Source organism: Neovison vison, chromosome 4 (assembly GCF_020171115.1).
Source record: "Neovison vison isolate M4711 chromosome 4, ASM_NN_V1, whole genome shotgun sequence".
NCBI classification, from domain to species: domain Eukaryota; kingdom Metazoa; phylum Chordata; class Mammalia; order Carnivora; family Mustelidae; genus Neogale; species Neogale vison.
The window spans coordinates 64746304-64767676 of NC_058094.1; the positions used below are offsets into that span (position 1 = coordinate 64746304).

Genomic DNA, 21373 nt, shown 5'->3' on the forward strand with positions numbered 1-21373 from the left:
TAAGAGATTAACAACAAGAACTCATAATAAAATAGAACAATTATAATAATACATTGTATTAAAGTTATGTGAATCTGGTCTCTCTCTCTCTCTCAAAATATCTTATTGTACCATACTTTTCCTTCTTGTGATGATGTGAGACATAGAGTTAGGCTGTGACTGGCCTTCTGGCTAAGTCAAAAAGAGAATCATCTGCTTCTGGACTGTGGCTGACTAGTAACTGAAACCAAGGAAAGTAAAACAGAGGATAATGTGGTATAGCTGTACCAGCTTTGTGGTCTTCAGAAAATGGCTCAACCATAGTTGACCCTTGTTTGTGAGCAACACGGGTTTGAACTGCATGGGTCCACTCATACGTGGAATTTTTTCAGTCAATACAGTATAGTACTGTAAATGTATTTTTCTTTTCATGATTTTTTAAACATTTTCTTTTCTTTAGCTTTCTTTATTGAAAGAATATAGTATATGATACATGTAACGTACAAAATATCTAATACCTGATTATTTATGTTATCAGTTAGGCTCTGGTCAGCAGTAAGCTATTAGTAGTGAGGTTTTGGGGGAGTCAGAAGCTATATGCAGATTGACTGTGCAGGGAGTCAGTGCCCCTAACCTTCATGCTATTCAATGGTCAACCATACTTTGAGTTTCAGCTCATTTATAAGTGATGATAACACCTATCTTATCTATTTTATAGGCCTGTGTAGGAAAAATAAACAGGGATATATATTAAAAGCCTTGAGAAATCTTTAATATGCTGTGTATCTGTGAAGCACTGCTATTATTCTAATCTGAATCCAGCTAAAAATTTGGTATAGAATTCTGTGTGTTGAAAATGTTTTTAAACATCTTTTAAAGTTACAGTGTCAAGGGAATAGGTTCATATCCTAACAGTGGGAAAGAGTGCTAGCAAGAGAGTATAGTAAAAAATGAATACCAAATATCCAACAATTTAGCCTAGAAAAGATTTTATTATATCATTTAGAGACTGAGCTTGGGATACAATTAGAAAGCCACATTTAAAAATTGGATCCAACACCAGAATGATGAGTTTAGACTTAGCTAACAAAAATCATGTAAGGTTCTGGGCAGGGTTCTAAAATGAACGTAATATTTTAGGAAGTTGAATATGGTATATAGTAATATATAAATCAGAAAAGATAGAGATGAGGAATTATCCAGAAAACTGTTCCAATTACTGCAGTAAGAAGAAAAAGGGGGAAATTGGAGACTTTTGATTTAAAAAAAAATAGAAGTTCTTTAGGATATTTGGGACAAAGGCAGAGGGGAAAAAATGAAAAAAAAAATAAGTTGCTGAAACAATGGGAGATTTTGAAAAAAGAGTACAACTTTTGTAGGGGAGGAGGAATTGAAAAAGTGTTTACTAATAAACATTTGATTTTAAGGGGATGGTGGGTCTAATTCTGTCACAAATTCCAGTGTGTGTTTCCCCCCATACCACCAAGCACTTGTCTAATACTATCTGGGTATCCTACAATTCAACTGAGTTCTGGCATTATCTACCTGGAGATAGCATCAGCTCTCACAGAGTAAGGGCTCAGTTCCTCAAGACTGCCCCCCGCCCCAACACACACACACTTCATGTGCCAACTGCAAATCCTGGCTGCCACCTATGCTTCTGACTAACTGGCTGCAGATTGGTGGTTTCAGTGACTCTCTTTTGGGTTTGATTAATTGGCTAGAGTGGCTCACAGAACTCTGAGAAACATTTACCTACTAAATCACCTGTTTATTATAAAAGGATATAGCTCAGGAGCTAGATGGAAGAGATGCACTGGGTAAGGTATGGGGAAATGGTGCAGCACTTCCATGCTCTCTGAAAGCACCACTCTTCTAGAACTAACCCTGAAGGTCTCTGAACTTGTGGAGGCTTCATTACACAGGCATGATTGATTAAATCATTGGTCACTGGTGTCTGAACTCAATCTCCAACCCTTCTCTGTTCCCAGAAGTTGGGAGTGGTATTTAAAGTTCCAACTCTCTAATCACATGATTGGCTTCCTTGGCAAATCAGCTCCCATCCTTAGAAATTTTCCAAAAGTCACCTCACGGGCATAACAAAAGACACCTTTATAGCTCTCATCATAAGAAATTCCAAGAGTTTCAGGAAATCTGAGCAAGGAAAGGGGACAAAGACCAAATATATATTTCTTATATAAATCCCAGTATCACTGTGTGCTAATCATGTAAAAACATCTTCAGCTGGCTGATAACCTGAGACCATAATTTAGTGTAGAGATGAAATAGGAGGCAGACATCACCTTAGTGCTTAGTGACACGACAAAATTAATCTATCCCCTACTTAGTCCACTGTGTTTTCTGCTCTCTTCTGTCCTCAGTTTGGCAAACTATGATTTGAACACATGAATGGTACAGTGTGATGCAGCTTAGGAATGGTACTATAACAGTGTTCCCTATATAAAGATCATAGGATTATTATATTCTGATATATACTTGATAGGATATTTTGAAATCAGAGATGAACAAATGATGAGGTTCAGAACATGCTACCCCAAAAGATGGCAATTTGGCATACTGAAAATTTTAAGCTGAAGGAACTTGATAAACAGCAGGTGTATGGAGGACTCTCTGATCTCCCCCTACTCCCCTGAAGCTGGTCATAAAACCCTTTTGTGAGAAGTGCCCTCCCAATCCCAGAGGAAAGGAGCATCCTTATTTCAAAGACAAAGGAAACTGAGAAGAACAGGCCTTGCTAAGTTTCTCCAGTTTGCTACCCTTAGTGCATACCCTTCCATCCTATCACATTTTTCCAAAGCTTTCTACTCTTTATCAAACCTAGTGTAAAAGCACTCAGGTTTAACCATTTCTTCTGGAATTCATTTTCTTACAAAGTCTCCTGTATCATATAAAACATATTAAATACATTTATATGTGTTTCCCTAGTTAATTTGTCTTGTCTGACTGATCTATAGGGCCCAGCCAAAGAACCTAGTAGGGTAGAAGGGGAAAAAAAATTACTTTTTCCCTCCCTTACAGAAACATGAGAATGGGGTTATCCCTGCTGTATAATAAACCATGAAATTCTGGTAAGGTGACATTATGTTGAATTTCTAGCCAAGACCTAACCCTTCATTAAATGATCCCCTATATAAAGACAACTGGGAAATAGAATAAGAAGTACTTTAAGTTGAATAGAATAAATTCATAATGAATCAGTGAGGTTACATCAGAGAACCTCCACATAACAAGCAGTTGATTATAAGAATCTCAATGCTGCTGCTTCCATTCTGTATAACAGAACCAGACAACAAACAGATGAGCAGGAAAGGACAGCTTGACCTCTTTCTTGACAGCCCATTGGACTGAAGTAGAGATTAATCATTCTTTAAAGATTCACTTAACATGGTGACAATCACAAAACTTAACCAAAGAAGTACATCTCACTAAAACTTGCAAACAGGGATATAACTTAAATTCTGCAAAGAGCCCTCCCCACACCATTCACTAGAAGATAGTCAGCACACCCAACCATACTCAACCCGTTGTTGAGCTCTCCTGACCAAGATTGGCACCCATATTCACGACACACATCAATCAATATATGTAAATAGTTATCATTCCTATAGCTGCTTCTTGTGATATGAGTGAGGTATTGAGGTTATAAAAGCAGGACTTATGATGAAAATGTTAAGACATTTAAAATGAATACCATTAAAATTAAGCTTTTGATCTTGCATTAGATAAAGTTTTTATCTTAAAGATAAAGCTCCTCAAAAAACAAAACAAGAAAAAATTTAAAGATTTCTCCGTTCTTAACTGATATTGCATTTATTCTGAAAACAACTATAATGTAAAGAAACAACAACTCTCAAAGATGATGAGAACAAATGCATTAAATATTTTTAAAGATTTTATTTAAATTCAACTTAGTTAACACATAGTATATTATTAGTTTCAGGGGTAGAGAGAATAAGTGCATTTAGATTCATGAATTATAATTTCTAGGAGTATTATGATACTGGCATTTATTCTGCAAAAAGAAAAAAAAAAAAAAAACCAAGAACCTACTCAGTAAAATACGTTTGAATTCCTTAAACCAAGCAGTCTTTAAAAGATGTATTTATCATTTCTGCTACTCATTACTTTGGGAGGTTTTAAATTCAGACTTTTCATCAAATATGATGTTATAATCTGTCACAGATAACCATTATATGTAGCTATAAAGTAAAAATGTAGCCAAGAAATACAGCTGTCAAAAACAAAAGATTTTATCACATATTAGAACTGCTATGATTTATTTGGAGCTTTCCATATCTGTACAAACCTTTGCTCCACTGAACTCTAAATGAGTATCTAAGCTGTTATATTTGAGTATATTTCTAGGCAGAAGACTTAGTAATCACAGAACATATACATATCTTTTTCATTTGGTAAATGAAGAAACTGAGGCCCAAAGGAGCTATGCCACAGGCCCAGACTCTTCAGATTTAAGAACTGTCTTTTGTCAGTAACTTTCTCTAACTTTCTCTACACAACTCTCTCTAACTCTCTCTAGCAGTAACCAGGGGATATGCTGTAATTCTGCTGAGTGTTATTTATCACATGCAACTGACATACGAAGACTGAGGAACAAAAATGTAAACATAGGCATATACTTATTTATTGTGGAGGTTTCTCAACCTTAGCACTATTGACATTTTGGGCCAAATAATTCTTTGTCGTGAGGGACTGTCCTGTACAATGCAGAACATTTATCAGCATCTCTGGCTTCTACACGCTGGATGCCAAGAGCACCTCCACAACGGTGACAACCGAAAATATCTCCAGAAGTCGCCAACCACTGGTCGGATGTTGGGAAGAAAATCACCAAATTAAGTATTTTAAAAAAGTTAAACAAATTTCTCATTTCATCTTTTCTACCATACTTGTTTTGGAAATGCTCAGAATTTTCTACACCCTGACCCTAAACAACATGTAATCAGATGCACTAGAGCTGTCCGAAATGTCCTATCTCCAACTGCAGATATCAGTCACAGGATGTTGAGTAAACAATGTCATGAGAGTTGATAACAATAAACTTAGACAAATATGAAAAAGAAACTTATAAACCAATGACATGACCTATCTTATTATTTCAATTCTTGCAAGTTCACAATTAACTTTTTAGATTTCCTATAAAACTTAGCTTTGTGACTTTGGTGAATCTTTAGAAATTTTGCTGATATTTTTTCATATTTTAAAATATGAAACTCTTCACATTCCATGTCCTCCCAAGTATGAGCCCTTATTTTATTCACCGAGAAAATTCTCTGTGATGCAGTGTACATCGTTTAGATCCTTGGAACATAAGGCTCTCTAATCCTATTCCTCCTTTTGCTTCCTCCCTCCCTTACCCTTTCCAGTTCTTTGATTTTCCTCATAATATGAAATACTGTGAAAAAGTAATCAAGGTATTACTGAACTTTTGGTTTTAAATCATTATTGCTAATGCTATGCAATATTCTTTGCTTTTCGTCCTGACCTTCAACAAATTTTCTGATGTTCTGAGCAAGATTCCGGACACTGCTGGGAAGATTCCAAGGGTCTTGCTTGATGTGAAGTCTTAACCTTTTTGGACAACTCAACTTTGGTTCCATTTCCTGCTGAAATTCTAAATAAATACAGAAAATCTCTTTAAAGTTTCAACCATTTACCAAACAGTTAACAAATCTGTGGGCTTCAGAATCATCTCATTCTTGTTGTCCTGGTTTATTAGCATGGTGGTACTTTCTCTAATTATATTTCAGGAGAAAATTGGTTAAATCTAAAAAAGAAAGGCTAACCTTATTATTTTCTTACAAACATTTAAACAAAGGGCAAATTTAGATTAAAAACTCTCTTTTCAATGTCTGAAATTAGATGTCAGAAAGTGGCAGCTCTAGATCTTATTCTGTTTGGCTGTTCTTTTTGTCAAAGTTCATTCCTAAAACCCCTTCCCCCACCAATGAATGGGCTACAACCAAGTAGGCATGCTGATTTCTGCAAAAGCTGCAACACTTCACACTTATGCGACACTTACATCGCTTCAATTAACTCATTCCTATTTATTCTAGTCTTTATAGGCATTGCACATTTTAAATTTGCAAATAAATTTAAAACATCCTATACTGACTTTTTATCTATATTCCAAAGTTATTAAAATAGAATTAATATGAATTATTAATATGAATTAATATGAAGGGGATTATGAAACATGAGTAGCCATTTCTTCTTACACTATGCCTTTACTTCATGACTGTATTATTTCCCACCTTCGTTTCCCAATAGTTTCTGATAGTGACTTTTTATTTTTTAAAAAATTTTATTAATTATTTATTTTTTTAAACTTTTTTTTTTTTAAGATTTTATTTATTTATTTGACAGAAAGCAATCACAAGTAGGCAGAGAGGCAGGTGGGGAGGGCAATGCGAGGCTTGATCCTAGGACCCTGGGATCATGACCTGAGCTGAAGGCAGAGGATTTAACCCACTGAGCGACCCAGGTGCCCCTCTAATAGTGACTTTTTTTTTTCCAATTTATTTATTTTCAGAAAAACAGTATTCATTATTTTTTCACCACACCCAGTGCTCCATGTAAGCCGTGCCCTCTATAATACCCACCACCTGGTACCCCAACCTCCCACCCCCCCGCCACTTCAAACCCCTCAGATTGTTTTTCAGAGTCCATAGTCTCTCATGGTTCACCTCCCCTTCCAATTTACCCAAAAGCACATACCCTCCCCAATGTCCATAACCCTATAATAGTGACTTTTTAAACCTTACCTTGTAATCCTTGACCTGGCGTGAGGTACTTGGTTTGCTCAAAGGCCCTTATAACAGCTTGCCCTTTTAGGAGATTGGTAATTGAATCCACCTACCATAACAGCAGAGATTTTTGAAAGTTACATACTTCTCATAATACATAATAAATGTATTTCTAAGAGTAAATCTTGTAAAATATTTTTGTCTTAAAGCCATAATTATTTTTGAAATTGCATGATGCTTGCAAAATCCATCTTTAAATAAAATATTGGAATAAACTCACTGACAATGCTTGCAATATTCATTATTATCCCACCATATATTAATATAAGATATAAATATGCTCAACATATTCATTTCACAAAAGAAGATTTCTAGGGTTATTTTTAAAAACCCTAAAAGACATCATAATCTTTTTCAAAGCAGTAAAATCTTCTACTCTATGAATTTGGTTATTGATATAAATTTTCTTAAAAATGCAAAATACCAACACAAACACCAAGAGAATCTTGTGCTTCTTTAAATTAGGAATAAAGTCAAGCAAGAAATGTCATGAAGAATTCTGAAAACCTACAGAGAAGCAAAGTAAAAAAAAGAAGCTTTTTTTACTATGTCTGAAAAAGGGATTCCCAACAGTCTGATGTGTGGGAAAAGAAGACTTCTAGTTGTCCCAATCATACCTGGCTGAAAAGATGCTCAAGACAGCTATGTATCTTGTCCTGCTTATCATGAGAAATGCGAACACTGAGGGGAAGTTCATCACCTAGAAATAAAAAATAAGTCACCCATCTTTGTTTAACATACTAAAATATTTTAATATAAATACACCAAAAAATAATAAACACGCAGTCTTATTCCATCATGTTCTTATGATCAGATAAAGAATTCCAAAATATTAATAGCAGTTAGGATGTCAGATGATTGCTCTTTGAGACAGAGGTGGAAGCAGAGTGCCTCACAGGGTACTATGGGTACTATGTCAATGATTTTTTCAAATAGTGCAATTCCTAACAGTTAAATAGTTGAAACAAACTACATATTTTAAAATGAAGAAGTGTCCTAACTGGGTGCAAAGTCTCTGCTCTTAACATACCCCAGATAAGACATTTCTCTCAGTCAGTGTTTTCATCATTCCCCTCCCTGTGCATCTACTATCTCAGAAGTCCTCAGGTTCAAAGCCCATTCCACCTCCTCACACAGTCAACAACACCTCATCTTTTAGGATAACCTGTTTCCTGTGTACCTAGCTTCCTTCATAGTACCACAGAAAATCCTAAAATATATATTAAGATCAGACTTCATTTGTTTCTTTCATCTCTTTTTAATTCACTCTGTTCACCATGGGATTGGGACGTTGACATCACCCAGCACGTGTGGCGGCCAAGGACAACTGATCCAAGGTGAAAACGCAAGTCGATCACACACTGTCATCCCTGAAAGGTATCTCCCTGAGGACAGGCAACAGAAAAGGTCACACGCCTCCACCAAATGCACCTGAGTCCATTTCATCGCTGTGGAAGTAGGAGCTGCACTGGCTGCTGCAGATGCTGGTGAAGGAGGCGATGGAATTCCTGTTGCTGTTGCAGTCGCTGGGGAGAAGGAGGAACACAACACGTCACCTTCAGAGTGAATTTGCTGCCACTCTCCCTGTTCTTACTAGATAAACAGGTCACGCCACAGTTACGCTTATTGACATGTCTTGGAGAAAATTACGAGAAGAACCACTTTTGTTTGACTCCCATTTTATCTTATAATCTAAAAATTTTTGAATTCAATTGTATTTCAAAATCTCTTAAGCCTTGTAGACTGATCCTGAATGAATTTTTTTTTTTAAATCTGAAGTTAGAAAACTAGGAGTCGGGGTGCCTGGGTGGCTCAGTGGGTTAAAGCCTCTGCCTTCGGCTCTGGTCATGATCCCAGGGTCCTGGGATCAAGCCCCGCATCGGGTTCTCTGCTCAGCAGGGAGCCTGCTTCCCCTGCCCCCCTCCTCTGCCTCTCTGACTGCTTGTGATCTCTGTCTGTCAAAGAAAGAAAGAAAGAAAGAAAACTAGGAGTCAAAGTGCACTTAAAATTTGTCATTATCTATTTGAGGTGGTGTGTCTGAGCTAACGTGCTCATAAAGACAAGGTCCTGTTTTGTGATCTCTGCCTTTCGAGTCTTTCTGGTAGCTTTAAATTATGACTTATCAGCTGCTCTCTGAGCTTCCCGGGAGAGGATGGCACCCTGTCTCCACCACAGAGCTCAGCACTGACTGCCACATCTGGTAAGGGCTCGATAATGGTCAAAGTGGAAGGAAAGAATGGGTAAAAGCTTTGTGTGTGAATATGGACACATTACAAAATTTAAGAAAGAGTATCAGAGATGGAATATTTTTACCCCCTCAGAATCAGTAAGTAGCACTTATTTAACTTTAAATTTATATTTAAAATTTCTAGTTTAGCCTAGAGGGAGACTCAGAGGGTAATTTTAATTATCTGAGAACTAGAAATTGAGGTAAGAAAATATTTTTAGATCTGTAATTTCTCACTGGAGAAAAACCACAGGTTCCTATTAAATAGTCTACTGGTATCCTTTGAAGCTAAAAGTAAAGGAAATGGTCAAGATGGTTAATCTGTGTTATTAACTATTAAATCTCTAGGAATGGGGCGCCTGGGTGGCTCAGTGGGTTAAGCCGCTGCCTTCGGCTCGGGTCATGATCTCAGGGTCCTGGGATCGAGTCCCGCATTGGGCTCTCTGCTCAGCAGGGAGCCTGCTTCCTCCTCTCTCTCTCTGCCTGCCTCTCTGCCCACTTGTAATCTCTCTCTGTCAGATAAAATAAATAAAATCTTAAAAAAAAAAATCTCTAGGAATAATTAACTCTTATGTATTTGTTAAAATCCTTTTCATGTAGAAATTAGGATAGTACAGTGGTTAAGAGAGAAACCGTGGGCCAGCCCACCTGGTTTAACATGTCTATTATGTAACTCCTGTGGCCTCAATTTCTTCACATGTAAAATGGGGTTAATATCAGCATGTGCCATGTAGGACTGTGTTGGGAATTATGTGAGATCATCCTGTTTCCCCGTGTGTCCAGTAAAAATGTTTTTAACATTAGCTATTTGTGCTAAACATCTCTGAAGAGAATAACTTTAATATGATTACTTAATATTTTCTCACTGTAAAATACTGTATAATAAATAACAGTGAGTAAGAGAGTTTTTGCCCTTTATTAAAGTAAATAAGACAGGAGGCACGCAAGGGGTGCAGTCCACTGGGCGTTAGACTCTTGGTTTCGGCTCAGGTCATGATCTTAAGGTCATGAGATTTCCATCGTTGGAAGGATGATGGTAGGCAGATGATAACAGACCTTGGAGGGAAGCTGTTACAGGTTGATTGCATCTCCCCCTAAAATCCACAGGTGGAAGTCTGACACTCATGACCCAGAAATACAATCTTGTTTGGAATGAGGACTTTTACAGACATAATTAAGTTAAAATGAAGTCATTATGGTGGGCCCAAATTCAGTATGGCTGGTGACTTCGTGATAAGGGGAAATGTGGCCACAGGGAAACACTTAAGAGGGAAAGGACAAGAAGACACAGGGATAAGATGGCCATCTACAACCAAGGCAAGAGGCCCAGACCTGATCCTTCCTCCACAGACCACAGAAAAAAACAGCACTGCTGACACTGTGATCATGGACTTCTGGCCCCAGAACTGTTGGATAATGAATAAATCAACATCTGCTGTTTAAGCCACCTAATCCTTGGTACTTTGTTACAGCAATCAAATCAAAATTGTACAAAGTGTACAAGAGAAGGGCACCTGGTGTCTGTGCTGGTTAGCATCTGCCTTTGGCTTAGTTGTGATCCCAGGGTCCCAGAATCGAGCCCTTTGGGCTCCCTGTTCAGTGGGGAATCTGCTTCTCCCTCTCTCTCTGACCTTCCCCACTGCTCCTGCTCACTCTCTCTCAAATGAGAAATAATAATAAATCTTTAGAAATTGTGGAAGAGAGGAAAGAAAGAAGGCTGGTCATGGAAGTAAGCAGGAAAAATCAGTCCAATTTGTTTGGAACACAGAATATAAGAAAAAAAGGAGGAGAAACACACACACACACACACACAAAGAACTCCTGTTCACCACAGTCCAATAATCAGAAACCGATATCTGGAAAAAAATGTTAATATAAGCTCAGTTTGCTTATTTGCTATACATATTACAGAATTTGTAACAGGAACAAGTCCCCCAGATTAGCTTCATAGACCTGGAGGGAAAAAAAAAACACTTTTTCCCAATTACTCAGATTATGAAAAAAGAATAATTTGAAAGATTCTGCAGGATCTGCGGTTGGTAATAGCTGGCGGTTATGTTGTGAGGGTGATAAACAAAAATGATAATCAAAACTTTTTTTCAAGACCTCTGTGGAAAATAAGGAATCATATTTGACTGTGTTGATGACTGGGTTTAAGGAATTGATGAATTACCTGTAAGAATCTCTGTTGCTGATGGTGTCATGACCCGAGTCTTCCTGCTCGTCTCCCGCCATATTAAAACAGACCCGTTTGCTATTTCTCTCTCCCTTCTCGTTGTCACTCTCTGGTGGTACTACGCACTCTGGTGTCTTACGTTCTAATTTAGGAGAATATGTTATGGAAGACAGAAGGCTGCAATGTGATATTAAAAAAAAATAAGTGCACATTTTCAAACTGGCTGCTACAGAGAACTACCTTACTCATTGAATATGATAGGCTTAGAAACATTTCTAGGGTGTTTGTTTCATGTAGAATTAATTTTTGATTGCATTAAAAAAGCTGTATGAAGTTCACTTTTTCCTCTCAGAACAAGTAACAGAAACAGTACCCCATTTAGACTAGGAAACTGTGTGGGTAATCCGTCCCGCCACTTACTGGTTTTGTTATCACAGCAACACTATGATGATTCTCTTTGGCATCTAGGATATGGGGATAATAATAACTAGCCCATATGACTCTGTGACAATGAAATGAGAATATACTCCAGTATATAAATATTGTCACCTCCCTCCCCTAGTCATTATCGCTACCATCTAAAAATACTTGGAGAACTTTAAAGGGCTGCCTAAATATTAAAATAAACACTAACTGTGCTTAACTATCCCCACTGGCTTACTCTCAGATATTAAAAACCCATCTACCCATCTACCCCCACCTTGAGTTTCTCCCAAGCGGTCTTTATTTGACAGGAAGAATATCATGTGGCAGTCCTTTCTCACTGCTCATATAATCAGGTGTTCTGACCATCACAATAGTAAGACATTAAAGAGAGTCGCATACAATGTGAGGACAGGAGACAACAGGGGCCACGCCTATATCAACCACAATCTAGTCACGATGCATGTCGCAAATCTGCCCAAATGTAAAGCTCTTCCACTTGGGCTTGAGGCTAAAACACAACCTTTAGTTCTGAATTGGTGTCGCACTTGGTGTGGACTCTGGGTAGCATGGATTCCATCACTCCAGATTTGACTGTTGGGCTGTCAAGAGTTTCTGTTAGTACTCACTCAAAATTATGCCAACATGGAATTGGTCTTTGCTGTCAAACAAAATGCTGTAAAACTTGCAAAATGAATTAAACCGTAACTTAAGAAAGGGCCCTTGCATGGCCTCTGCAGCCAAAAATCACCTTCTCATTTACCAAGTACGGGAGACACTCTGTCCTAGTCCACAGCACATAAGTACATATATTCACACTCATTTTTCTAGTGCAATGTCATGTTTGTTTGATTTCAAGACCCTGAGACTGTCTTATACCTCTTACGTTGTAACCCACCATGTCAGACCCACCATGTCATACTGTGCCCTGAGTAACTATTTGTTAAGGGATTTCACTAATTAGTTCATTAGAGACATCTTTTGTACCATGCACTGCTTTGCTGTGCATACAGAAGTTTATAAAACAAACGTAAGCTCCTGTGCTCTTGGAGCTTACGTTCTACTGAGAGGAAACAAACCACAAACAAGTAAACTGTATAGTATATCACATGGAGACAAATATTAAGAAGGAAAATAAAGAAGGGAAGGGAGATGGAGCTGTGACTCCAAACACTATAGTCAAGGAAGGTCTCACTGTGAGATAACATTTGAATAATATTTTGGCATTTTATACCTTTTAGATACCAGTGAAAATCAGGGGGCTATTATGCTGCTCAAGGCCCTATGAAGCTATAAATTATTTTAAGCAGTTTTTCTGTTTGCAAGGACACTTTTATGTTTTGGAAGACAGATATGTATTTATTCACTCCCTCCACCCAAAAGCTTAAAACATTAGACTAACTCCAATTACGCAAGCTCTATACTGCACAGACAGATAAACTCTGAATGCCAAAGAGGAAGGAGATGCGGGAGTTCTCATTTTGCAAGGAGTACTCTGTGTTTTACGTATCTTTTAAATTAGAAGTCATGGGGACGAACATACTCGTTTTTTTTTTTTTAAGTCATATGAATTATATTCACATACTTGCTTTTCATTTTAAACAGCTGTAATCAGGCTTGCACTGACCCTGTGGGAACAAGTGTTAGGCTTACAAATATATGATAGAAAAGCAGTGTTTTTGATATCATATTTTTTGCATAAAATTTCCAGATTCTTAAAAGTAGTAATAGTGCATAAATTTAGCTTTATATTATTTATGCATACAGAAATAGTTTTCCTTCACTTTTGCTCATGTAAAATATTAAGCTACCTACTCTAGGTCTGCTAATTCTCAGCTAAAACCCTGAGTGGCCCAATCCCCTTCTTACACCCTTGATGAATACAGATTTTTGTACACAGCATCCTACATCTAACCTGTGTTCTTCTACTAAAGTGAGACTTAAATGTCATCATCTTTACCATTTTCATCATACCTAATATTTGTTGACCTCTTATGCCAGTCACTATGCTAAGTAATCAATTCATCCAATCCTAAAGCCTCCTTAAGAAGTAGCTATGACTGTTATTATGGTGGTGATCCTCATTTTGGAGATGGGGCAAGTGAGACACTCTCTTATATACATATACTTTGCAAATGATGCAGAACAGCCCCTCCCTGCATATCATTTCTATACTCTGGAGAGAGGAAGGAAGTCATTAGTACTATCCACCATATCCCAGTTCTCCTGGGCACATTGCTGGGTGGCCTCCCTTCCCCCATGTGGCTAAAAATGACCATCGAACTTGTTTTCACCAGTATGACATAAGTGGAGGTTACCTGAGTCCCTTCTAGGTGCAAGCCTTTGAGCAAATGTGCAGCCTACATCATTCCCTCTTGCTGAGGGGACAACAAGAGACATTCCAGCTGACAGGGGGTCTGTCAGCCTGAACTCTGAGTGAGGTCAGCATGGAGCAGAAACTCTATGACACAGATGGGCATGGAGAGCAAGCAAGAGAGAAAGCCTATTGTTTCAAGTCTGTAAGGCTTTAGGGTTTTGTTAACATAAAACAAAAACCAGCTGTATAGAGAGTAGGGTACCTAGAAGGATGATGTATGTGACTGGGCTACAGGAGTCGCTACCTTATTCTGGGGAAGTAGGCATGGCCTCTGTACAGATCAGTATTAGCCTGATATCTGAGTGCCTAGAAGGCTAGACGTAGACCTCAGGAGCAGCACTGACAGATGGAGGTTTGTCATGTTCCAGGTTCAGAAAAGGACAAGCGCAGCTGGAGCTCAGAGACATGAGACTGGAAGGATGATAGGGGCAGCATGTATAGGGCTACGCAGGCCACAGTAATGTAGTTGATATTATTTTAATGGCATTGCAATGCCATGGAATGGTTTTAAGCAGGGAACAAGCATGATTTACTTTTACAGATCCTTCTGGCATTAGCTGAATGTAGAATGCATTGGAGGGGCATAGCTGGTGAGGGGACAGTGGTGACCCAGCCTAAGGTGATGGGGAGGATGCATTCTGATGTATACTTGACTAAACTTGATAAGGTCCTGGAGGTGAAGGGACAGGAACAAGAACCAAAGGTAACACCCACAGTCTGCCTTGCAGAACTGAAAAGATGGGGAATACTTGACTGAAAAGAGGGAACATGTTCATGGCGGAGGAGTCACAGTAGGTTTCTGTGTAAGGAAATCTAGAATTCAGTTTTGGAAACAAATTTTAAGTTTGAGATTTAATGTGTTATGTCCCTGTGTTTCATAACCCACATCACAGAGGGGCTGTAGGAATGAAATCAAGCAGTGCTTATATTAATAAAATCATGCCTGGCACATAAACCCCTCTGATACACATTAGTGCTTATGAAGTTGGGCCCTCTTTTCATACATTTACCAGCAAAATGCTCAAAGATAATTCCTTCAAAAGCCCTACCATTTCTACCTGTAAGCCCAAGTCACTAAGTGTCTGTCCCACAGTGAGGTTTGCTCATGATTCAGTCCGGGGCATCTGGCCCCTATAAGAGACAGGTCTGTTCTCAGCTGTCCTATCTTCACCAGCCCCCAGGACCCTTTATTCATCTCCTCCCTGAGAGAATACACAAACACTGTTTTTTAAAGTCCTGTCAATGGTTTTGGATTATCCACAAATTATTTTGTCCTTTAATTATGTCTAGTACCTAACTGTCATTATCCAAAAAGTAGCCTGTCAGAGGACAAAAGTGTTTAGCTTCAATGAGTTAAGAATCATAGAATGTTGGATAAATTCCCAACATCCCCTTATTTCATGGTAATAGACAACAAATGTGTCTCTAGTCCCATCTTTGGATCTGAAGGAAGTAGAAGCATTTAGTGGAATGTCTATGTGTTGAAGGAAATGTTATTTCTAGGAGAAGTGTTCCCAAGGGGCAGGGTAAGTGGACAAGCTCAGGACCAGGCCCTTTCCCAGGAATGAAGGATTTCTAGAAAGGCCAGCCATGAGACGTTGTGAAGCAATTTCTCTTAAAACTTGGCAGAGTATCCGAGATCTGCTTCTCTGCTCTGCAGAGACATCTATGTCTGACCAAGAGTAATTACTACGTGGTGAGAAAACTGTTTGGTGACTAGCTTTTCAAATAATTCGTCAAGCTCGACTGCACTGCAGTATCTCTGAATGGGGCAAAAGGGAATCCAGGCACTTGGATGGCTGCACTGTTTTGAAGGGACTATATTGCACATTGAATTATGTGGAACATATTTATATTTAGAATTAAATTATATGGTGCACACAGGGAAGACCAAGTTAGTTTCTCAAATCACTTGCTCATTTCATGTCATTTTCCTAATAAACATGCACAGTAGGGGAAAGACTTTTAGAATAACAGAATGGGAAACTCTTAAGTAAAAATAGGTAATTATTTTAAGTAGTTTTGGTTAATAAAAATAGCTTAACACCTTTCTTCAATGAGGGCTTCAAATACAAAGCATTTGAAGCCAAATAAAGGGATACCTTTGGCTCTACCCATTTTCTCGAAAATATATCTACATCAGCTGAACTTTAAAAAAAAAAATCAATAAATTAACAAAGACAGCCAAATCTGGACAACTGCCAGGAAGTGCTGATTAGTCAATGCATTAGAGTCCTGGTCTCCGAGGTACTATGTGCTCAGGCACATCAATAATCCTGCCATTGGTAAAGGACTTATCTGAAAAGCAGGAATAATAACTCTTGGCCCAACTGGCAGTGTGGGATTGGTCCAGATGTTCTCCTAAAATCCCTCCGAGAGCTAGGATACATGATTCAGTGCCACTATTTATTGCCTTATTAATAAAGATTCTTACTCTGTGCACTTCCTAAATACTTTAGGGAGAAAATAAAGCTAGTTTCTAAAATAGAACATATCATATAATAAAATTCCATTTATTAAATGAAACAAAATATTATGCCTTAAGATATTACCTTATGTGTCACAGGGTCATTCTCAAACAGTCCAAAGTATCATACAATTGCCTAAAAATAGCCAGCTGTTCTCTTAGCAACCCCAAACTATAATTCATCTGTAAATGGGGCAGTCACAATATAGTAAACTGTTATAATATAAACATTTTTTTAAAACTAATGTATTAGAACCCATAAAAACAGAATTTCAAGTTTAAATTAACTGATAAAAATGTCAGAACAAATTAGCATAGTAAATAGTAACTAAAGATAACCTTAGAAATATGGTACATCTAATATGGTAAGTTTGAGCACTAAATTTGAAAGACATGTAAAATAAGAGATCACCTCGGGGTGCCTAGGTGGCTCAGTCAGTTAAGGGTCTGCCTTTAGCTCAGGTCATGATCTGAAAGCAAGTCCCACATTGGGAGTCCCTCCTGAGCAGGGAGCTTGCTTCTCCCTCTGCCCCTCTGCTCCTCTGTGCCACTTGTCCTCGTGGTCTCGCTCTCTCAAATAAATAAATAAATAAGATTTAAAAAAAAAAAAAAAGAAAGAAAGAAAAAAGTTTTAAAAAGCGAAATCCTGTCAGTTAAGATTTTATTTGTATAATGTCTAATTACCAAAAAGGCTCAGAATAAGTTCTTTTTTTTTTTTTTAAGATTTTATTTATTTGTTAGAGAGAGTGAGAGACTGAGCGAACTCAGGCAGTCCGAGTAGTAGGCAGAGGCAGAGGGAGAAGCAGGCTCCCTGCCAAGCAAGGAGCGCAATGTGGGACTCGGTCCCAGGACGCTGGGATCACGACCTGAGCTGAAGGCAGCCGCGTAACCAACTGAGCCACCCAGGCGTCCCAAAATAAGTTCTAAATATTTTATGTCAAAACTGAATTTTCCAGGGAAGTATGGGATGACGTGTGTGGGGGAGGAATTAAACAATACACAACCAACAGCAATCTAAATGTGTAACTTCATAAAGAGAGCATGACAAAAAAGGGAAAATGGTGTCTACACCATTTTCAGATTCTACCAACTTCAGTTCCATCCACCAATTTCAACCCCTTGAATGAGAAGTAAGCATAATGTTAGACACTACACTATTTTTTGTACTGATTTTTATAATTTTCACCACAAACTTGTAATTTGTTATTATTCTTCATCCTGTTTAATAGGTGAGAGACCAAGCTCCCCCAAAGCCCATGTTTTTGTGACTATACAGAGTTGCCTTGACTGTCTGTGACACACAATCACAACCATGATGTGGCAAAGCATGCCACAGAGTAGAGGCAATTGGCCAACCATCAATTTTTTAAATAAGAATCAGAGTCGACCTCTTTGGAAAAGTTTTAATTAGCTTCCTCCTCTTCTCCGTTCTTGATAAAAATTTCCAAGTGACTGGCACAGCTACTTGGGTTATTGCTTAGTGAACCATAAATTCAATCGGGGGGAAAAAAAAGTTCCTTCATTTGTCTTTGGTCTTAGTGATACATAATTTTGCATTTACTCATTTAACAAGTATGTTAAAGATCTGCTGTTTTATATTTTTTATACACATCTACTGAGTGTAGATGTGTTCTGCTCTATAAAGGATACCAGGAAATCTGCATACCTAGTTGGTACTCTATCCATCATATTTTTGAGTTTAATAGTTTCACATTGAAACTTTGTTAGTGTTTTCTAGAAGAAAGAATTTTGCCACTCTCTTCCCTGGCATTAAATGCTTCCTTAGAATATAAATGTATATATTTGCCATGTTATATCTCTTTTAAGGTGTTAGAAGGAAGAGGATCTGTATGGTTCATACTCATGAAATCTTACATTTCTAAAAATGAAAGAGAGAATAATGGATGTTCAAAAGCCACATTTTCTATAGCTATGTTGTTAGGCACATTGAAAACTACAATAAATAAAATACTTACTCATCAATTTGACAAACACACATCTCCACCTCCTTCAGTGCAGTCTGAAGTTTGCCCAACAGTTTCTGATAAATATCTTGAGTTTCCAGGTCTTCTTCTTTTAACAAGTACCGGAGCCCACGCCCATCCTGCTGTCCCAGAGACAGACCTGAAGGGGCCGCCATGGTCGTGATTGTGTGCTGAATGTACACCATAGGGCTCAGTTTCCCTGAGGAGGTAAGATCATTCCAGAATGATATTTATGACCTTTAATACACAATAATGGTTCAGTGCAATTCATTCTAGACACCCAGGCTTATATTAAATAAAATGCCAATCCAATGCTGAATGTAATTCAGGAATTAAAGCTTATGGGAATTGTGATTAAAATATCCTTCCATCTCATGCTTTACTGTGATGGTATGGAATGGCACTGTCCATCCCTAAAGCTGCTCCTCCTATATTTTTCTCATCGTTATAGGGCCATTTCAGACTAACGGCCCTCACAACAGGAGAAGCTGTGCCTGTCATACATGTAAGGAAGGCAAGAACGATTGTTCTTCTTATAGGAAAGATAATAAAAATGCATAACTCTATTTTTATTCTATAAACTTTTATGTAGAATTATCCAAATGATTATAGAGAGGAATCCTGTCTTTATAAAATTCAGACTTGTTCAGACATCAGGAATCTATCTTACTTCAGGGATGGTGGAATAGTTAACAATTGCCTAAATTACGTTTCATGATTTGAGGAAGTTTCAAAAACTAACATACCTTGCTCAGATTTATTTTCCTTATCATGAGAATTATGTTTCCTGCTATCCAGCTGAACACCAAATGCACTCCCAAGGGAGGTTGATGTTTTGGGATAAGAAACTTCCATTATGTTGACATGGCAGTTGGTGGGGCAGAAATCGCTGCTGTGTAATGGGGAGATTTTAGATTTGGCCTGTTTGAAGGTGGGCCAGGCTCTATTCTTCAGTACGCGTGAAAACTGTAAATTAAAGGAGAAACAAAGAGCAGTTGAACACACAGCATTCATCACTCCCATCATCCATAACGAAATATTAAGAAATTTAATTATGTCAGTTGGCACAAGTGAAATAAATGATAAGTTGTTGGAAATTAAGTCATTATTTTAAAACCCACACTTTCTAAGTAAAGAAAAGCAATAAAGGCAGCAAATGCATAGGATTCTTTTGAAATTCTGATTACAAGTTAGATGCTGAAAGACATAAATTTAAGTGACCAGTACCATTACTAAGACCCAAATCCACAGGCTGCTAGGAGTTGAGAGTCTGACAGAGAAGTCCAATTGGCATCCTCAGATACTGAGATAGAAACACAACATTTCAAGTGAGGCCAAGTGGCAGAAGTGGGTAGCTGCCAGATCAAGAGGGGACTATTCCAAACACTGTCAGAAAGCCAGCCCAAACCTCAGTCTATGAACGGTTTGGACAGCAATGGCATGGTGGTGCTGACCCAGAAGGGCAGGACAACAAGCAGAACCAACTGTACCTTCCATGCCTCCTGTGAATCACTGCTCAGCATCTGGGTCAGGATCAGCCTGAAGACTGGTGTGGACTCTGCTTTTATGTCACTGGAAATAAACTGATACTCAAGGCATCTGCACAACTTTCAAGAATGACCACTCTACTACTTTGAACCTTATGATCAAAGTCCATCTAATCCTTGTCATGGTCTAGATGGCTGCCCAAAGTCTGATCTGCACCTAGAATATTATCTTAAGCTCTCTTCTCCTTGCCCCTTGGGCTTCTTCTCTCCTTCTCTCAGGTCCTGTCACATAGGATCTACTCATTCTAGGTCTTTGCATGGCTTGTTGGTGTGCCTAGAATGTTCTTCTTCCCTCATCGTCACATTTACTCCTTTGCATTTTCAACTTCTATGAAATCATCACCATTCTTTTCGTGAGCCTTCATCTAGGTCCAATTTCCTTGGTTATGCAGCACATTGTAATCCTCATTATAATTATGAATGATTTTCTTATCTCTTTCTCAGTGGATGGTAAATTCCATGACAGTAATACCCATGTCTATCTTGTGCATCATAAACAGCCATCTCATAGAATTGAACTGGATTATAGTTTCAGAAGCAAAAGACTGAGAGCAACCAGGTACATGTGTTTTAGTTGTGTTTAATTTAGTTATAACTGATGTGATTCCGGGTAGGTCATGTCTTTCTACCATTCTTAGTAAAACAAGGAATATGGATGGAATGATCTCTGTGTTCTCTTTTTATTTGAAAACTATAAGCAGATCCTTACAGTTTTTACTAGCAGGGAAGTAATTTGGGTACTAAGAGATTAAAAATTCAGACTAACACTGGTTACTATGTAAGTTTTCTAGGTTAAATTAAAAAATGATGATTTGATATCAAAAAACTCACATGTTATAAATGTAAGCTCACCATTAGAATATGAAATATTTTATCTGTATAGGAAATTGTGCCTTCAAATCACATATCTGAAGCTACATAGCTCAGTAAAGTCAAGCACATAGGAGGAAATAAAATGAGATTGGGTTGAAATGCAGGAAATTGTCAACAAAATTACTAACAAATTTGATAATAATATATAAGGAAAATATCCTAAACACTAAAAGAGTGGGAGTAATTTAGAGAATTCCTAGTCTATGCTTTCACCTAATAAAGAAACTGACTTGAAGACTTATCTGGGAAAGTCCCAGAATTTAAGGCCAGATTCAAACTTGCAGTCAGATGATCTTTTTATTGTGGTTGCAGGACAAAAATCTCAGATAAAACTTCGTGGCACACACAAAGGCACAGAAATTAATTTTGTTGTGGCACAGCATTGGCCATAATAGGTAGTTTGCTTCTTTTGCTTTCTTTCAAACTTTTATTTATTTATTTATTTATTTATTTATTTATTTAAAGATCTTTATG

The 21373-nt window shown here is 37.9% G+C and overlaps 1 protein-coding gene across 1 annotated transcript in view; it reads right to left on the minus strand.

Moving 5' to 3' along the window:
* The window catches only part of PREX2 (phosphatidylinositol-3,4,5-trisphosphate dependent Rac exchange factor 2), a 297053-nt gene that overhangs the window by 108583 nt on the left and 167097 nt on the right, over positions 1 to 21373 (minus strand). The window contains exons 24-30 of the mRNA XM_044245489.1: positions 19226 to 19445; positions 18471 to 18678; positions 11225 to 11404; positions 8256 to 8350; positions 7442 to 7524; positions 6783 to 6873; positions 5504 to 5632 (exon numbers count right to left, since the gene is read on the minus strand). Coding sequence (XP_044101424.1) covers positions 5504 to 5632; positions 6783 to 6873; positions 7442 to 7524; positions 8256 to 8350; positions 11225 to 11404; positions 18471 to 18678; positions 19226 to 19445 — 1006 coding nt within the window. The remainder of the gene's footprint in view (positions 1 to 5503; positions 5633 to 6782; positions 6874 to 7441; positions 7525 to 8255; positions 8351 to 11224; positions 11405 to 18470; positions 18679 to 19225; positions 19446 to 21373) is intronic.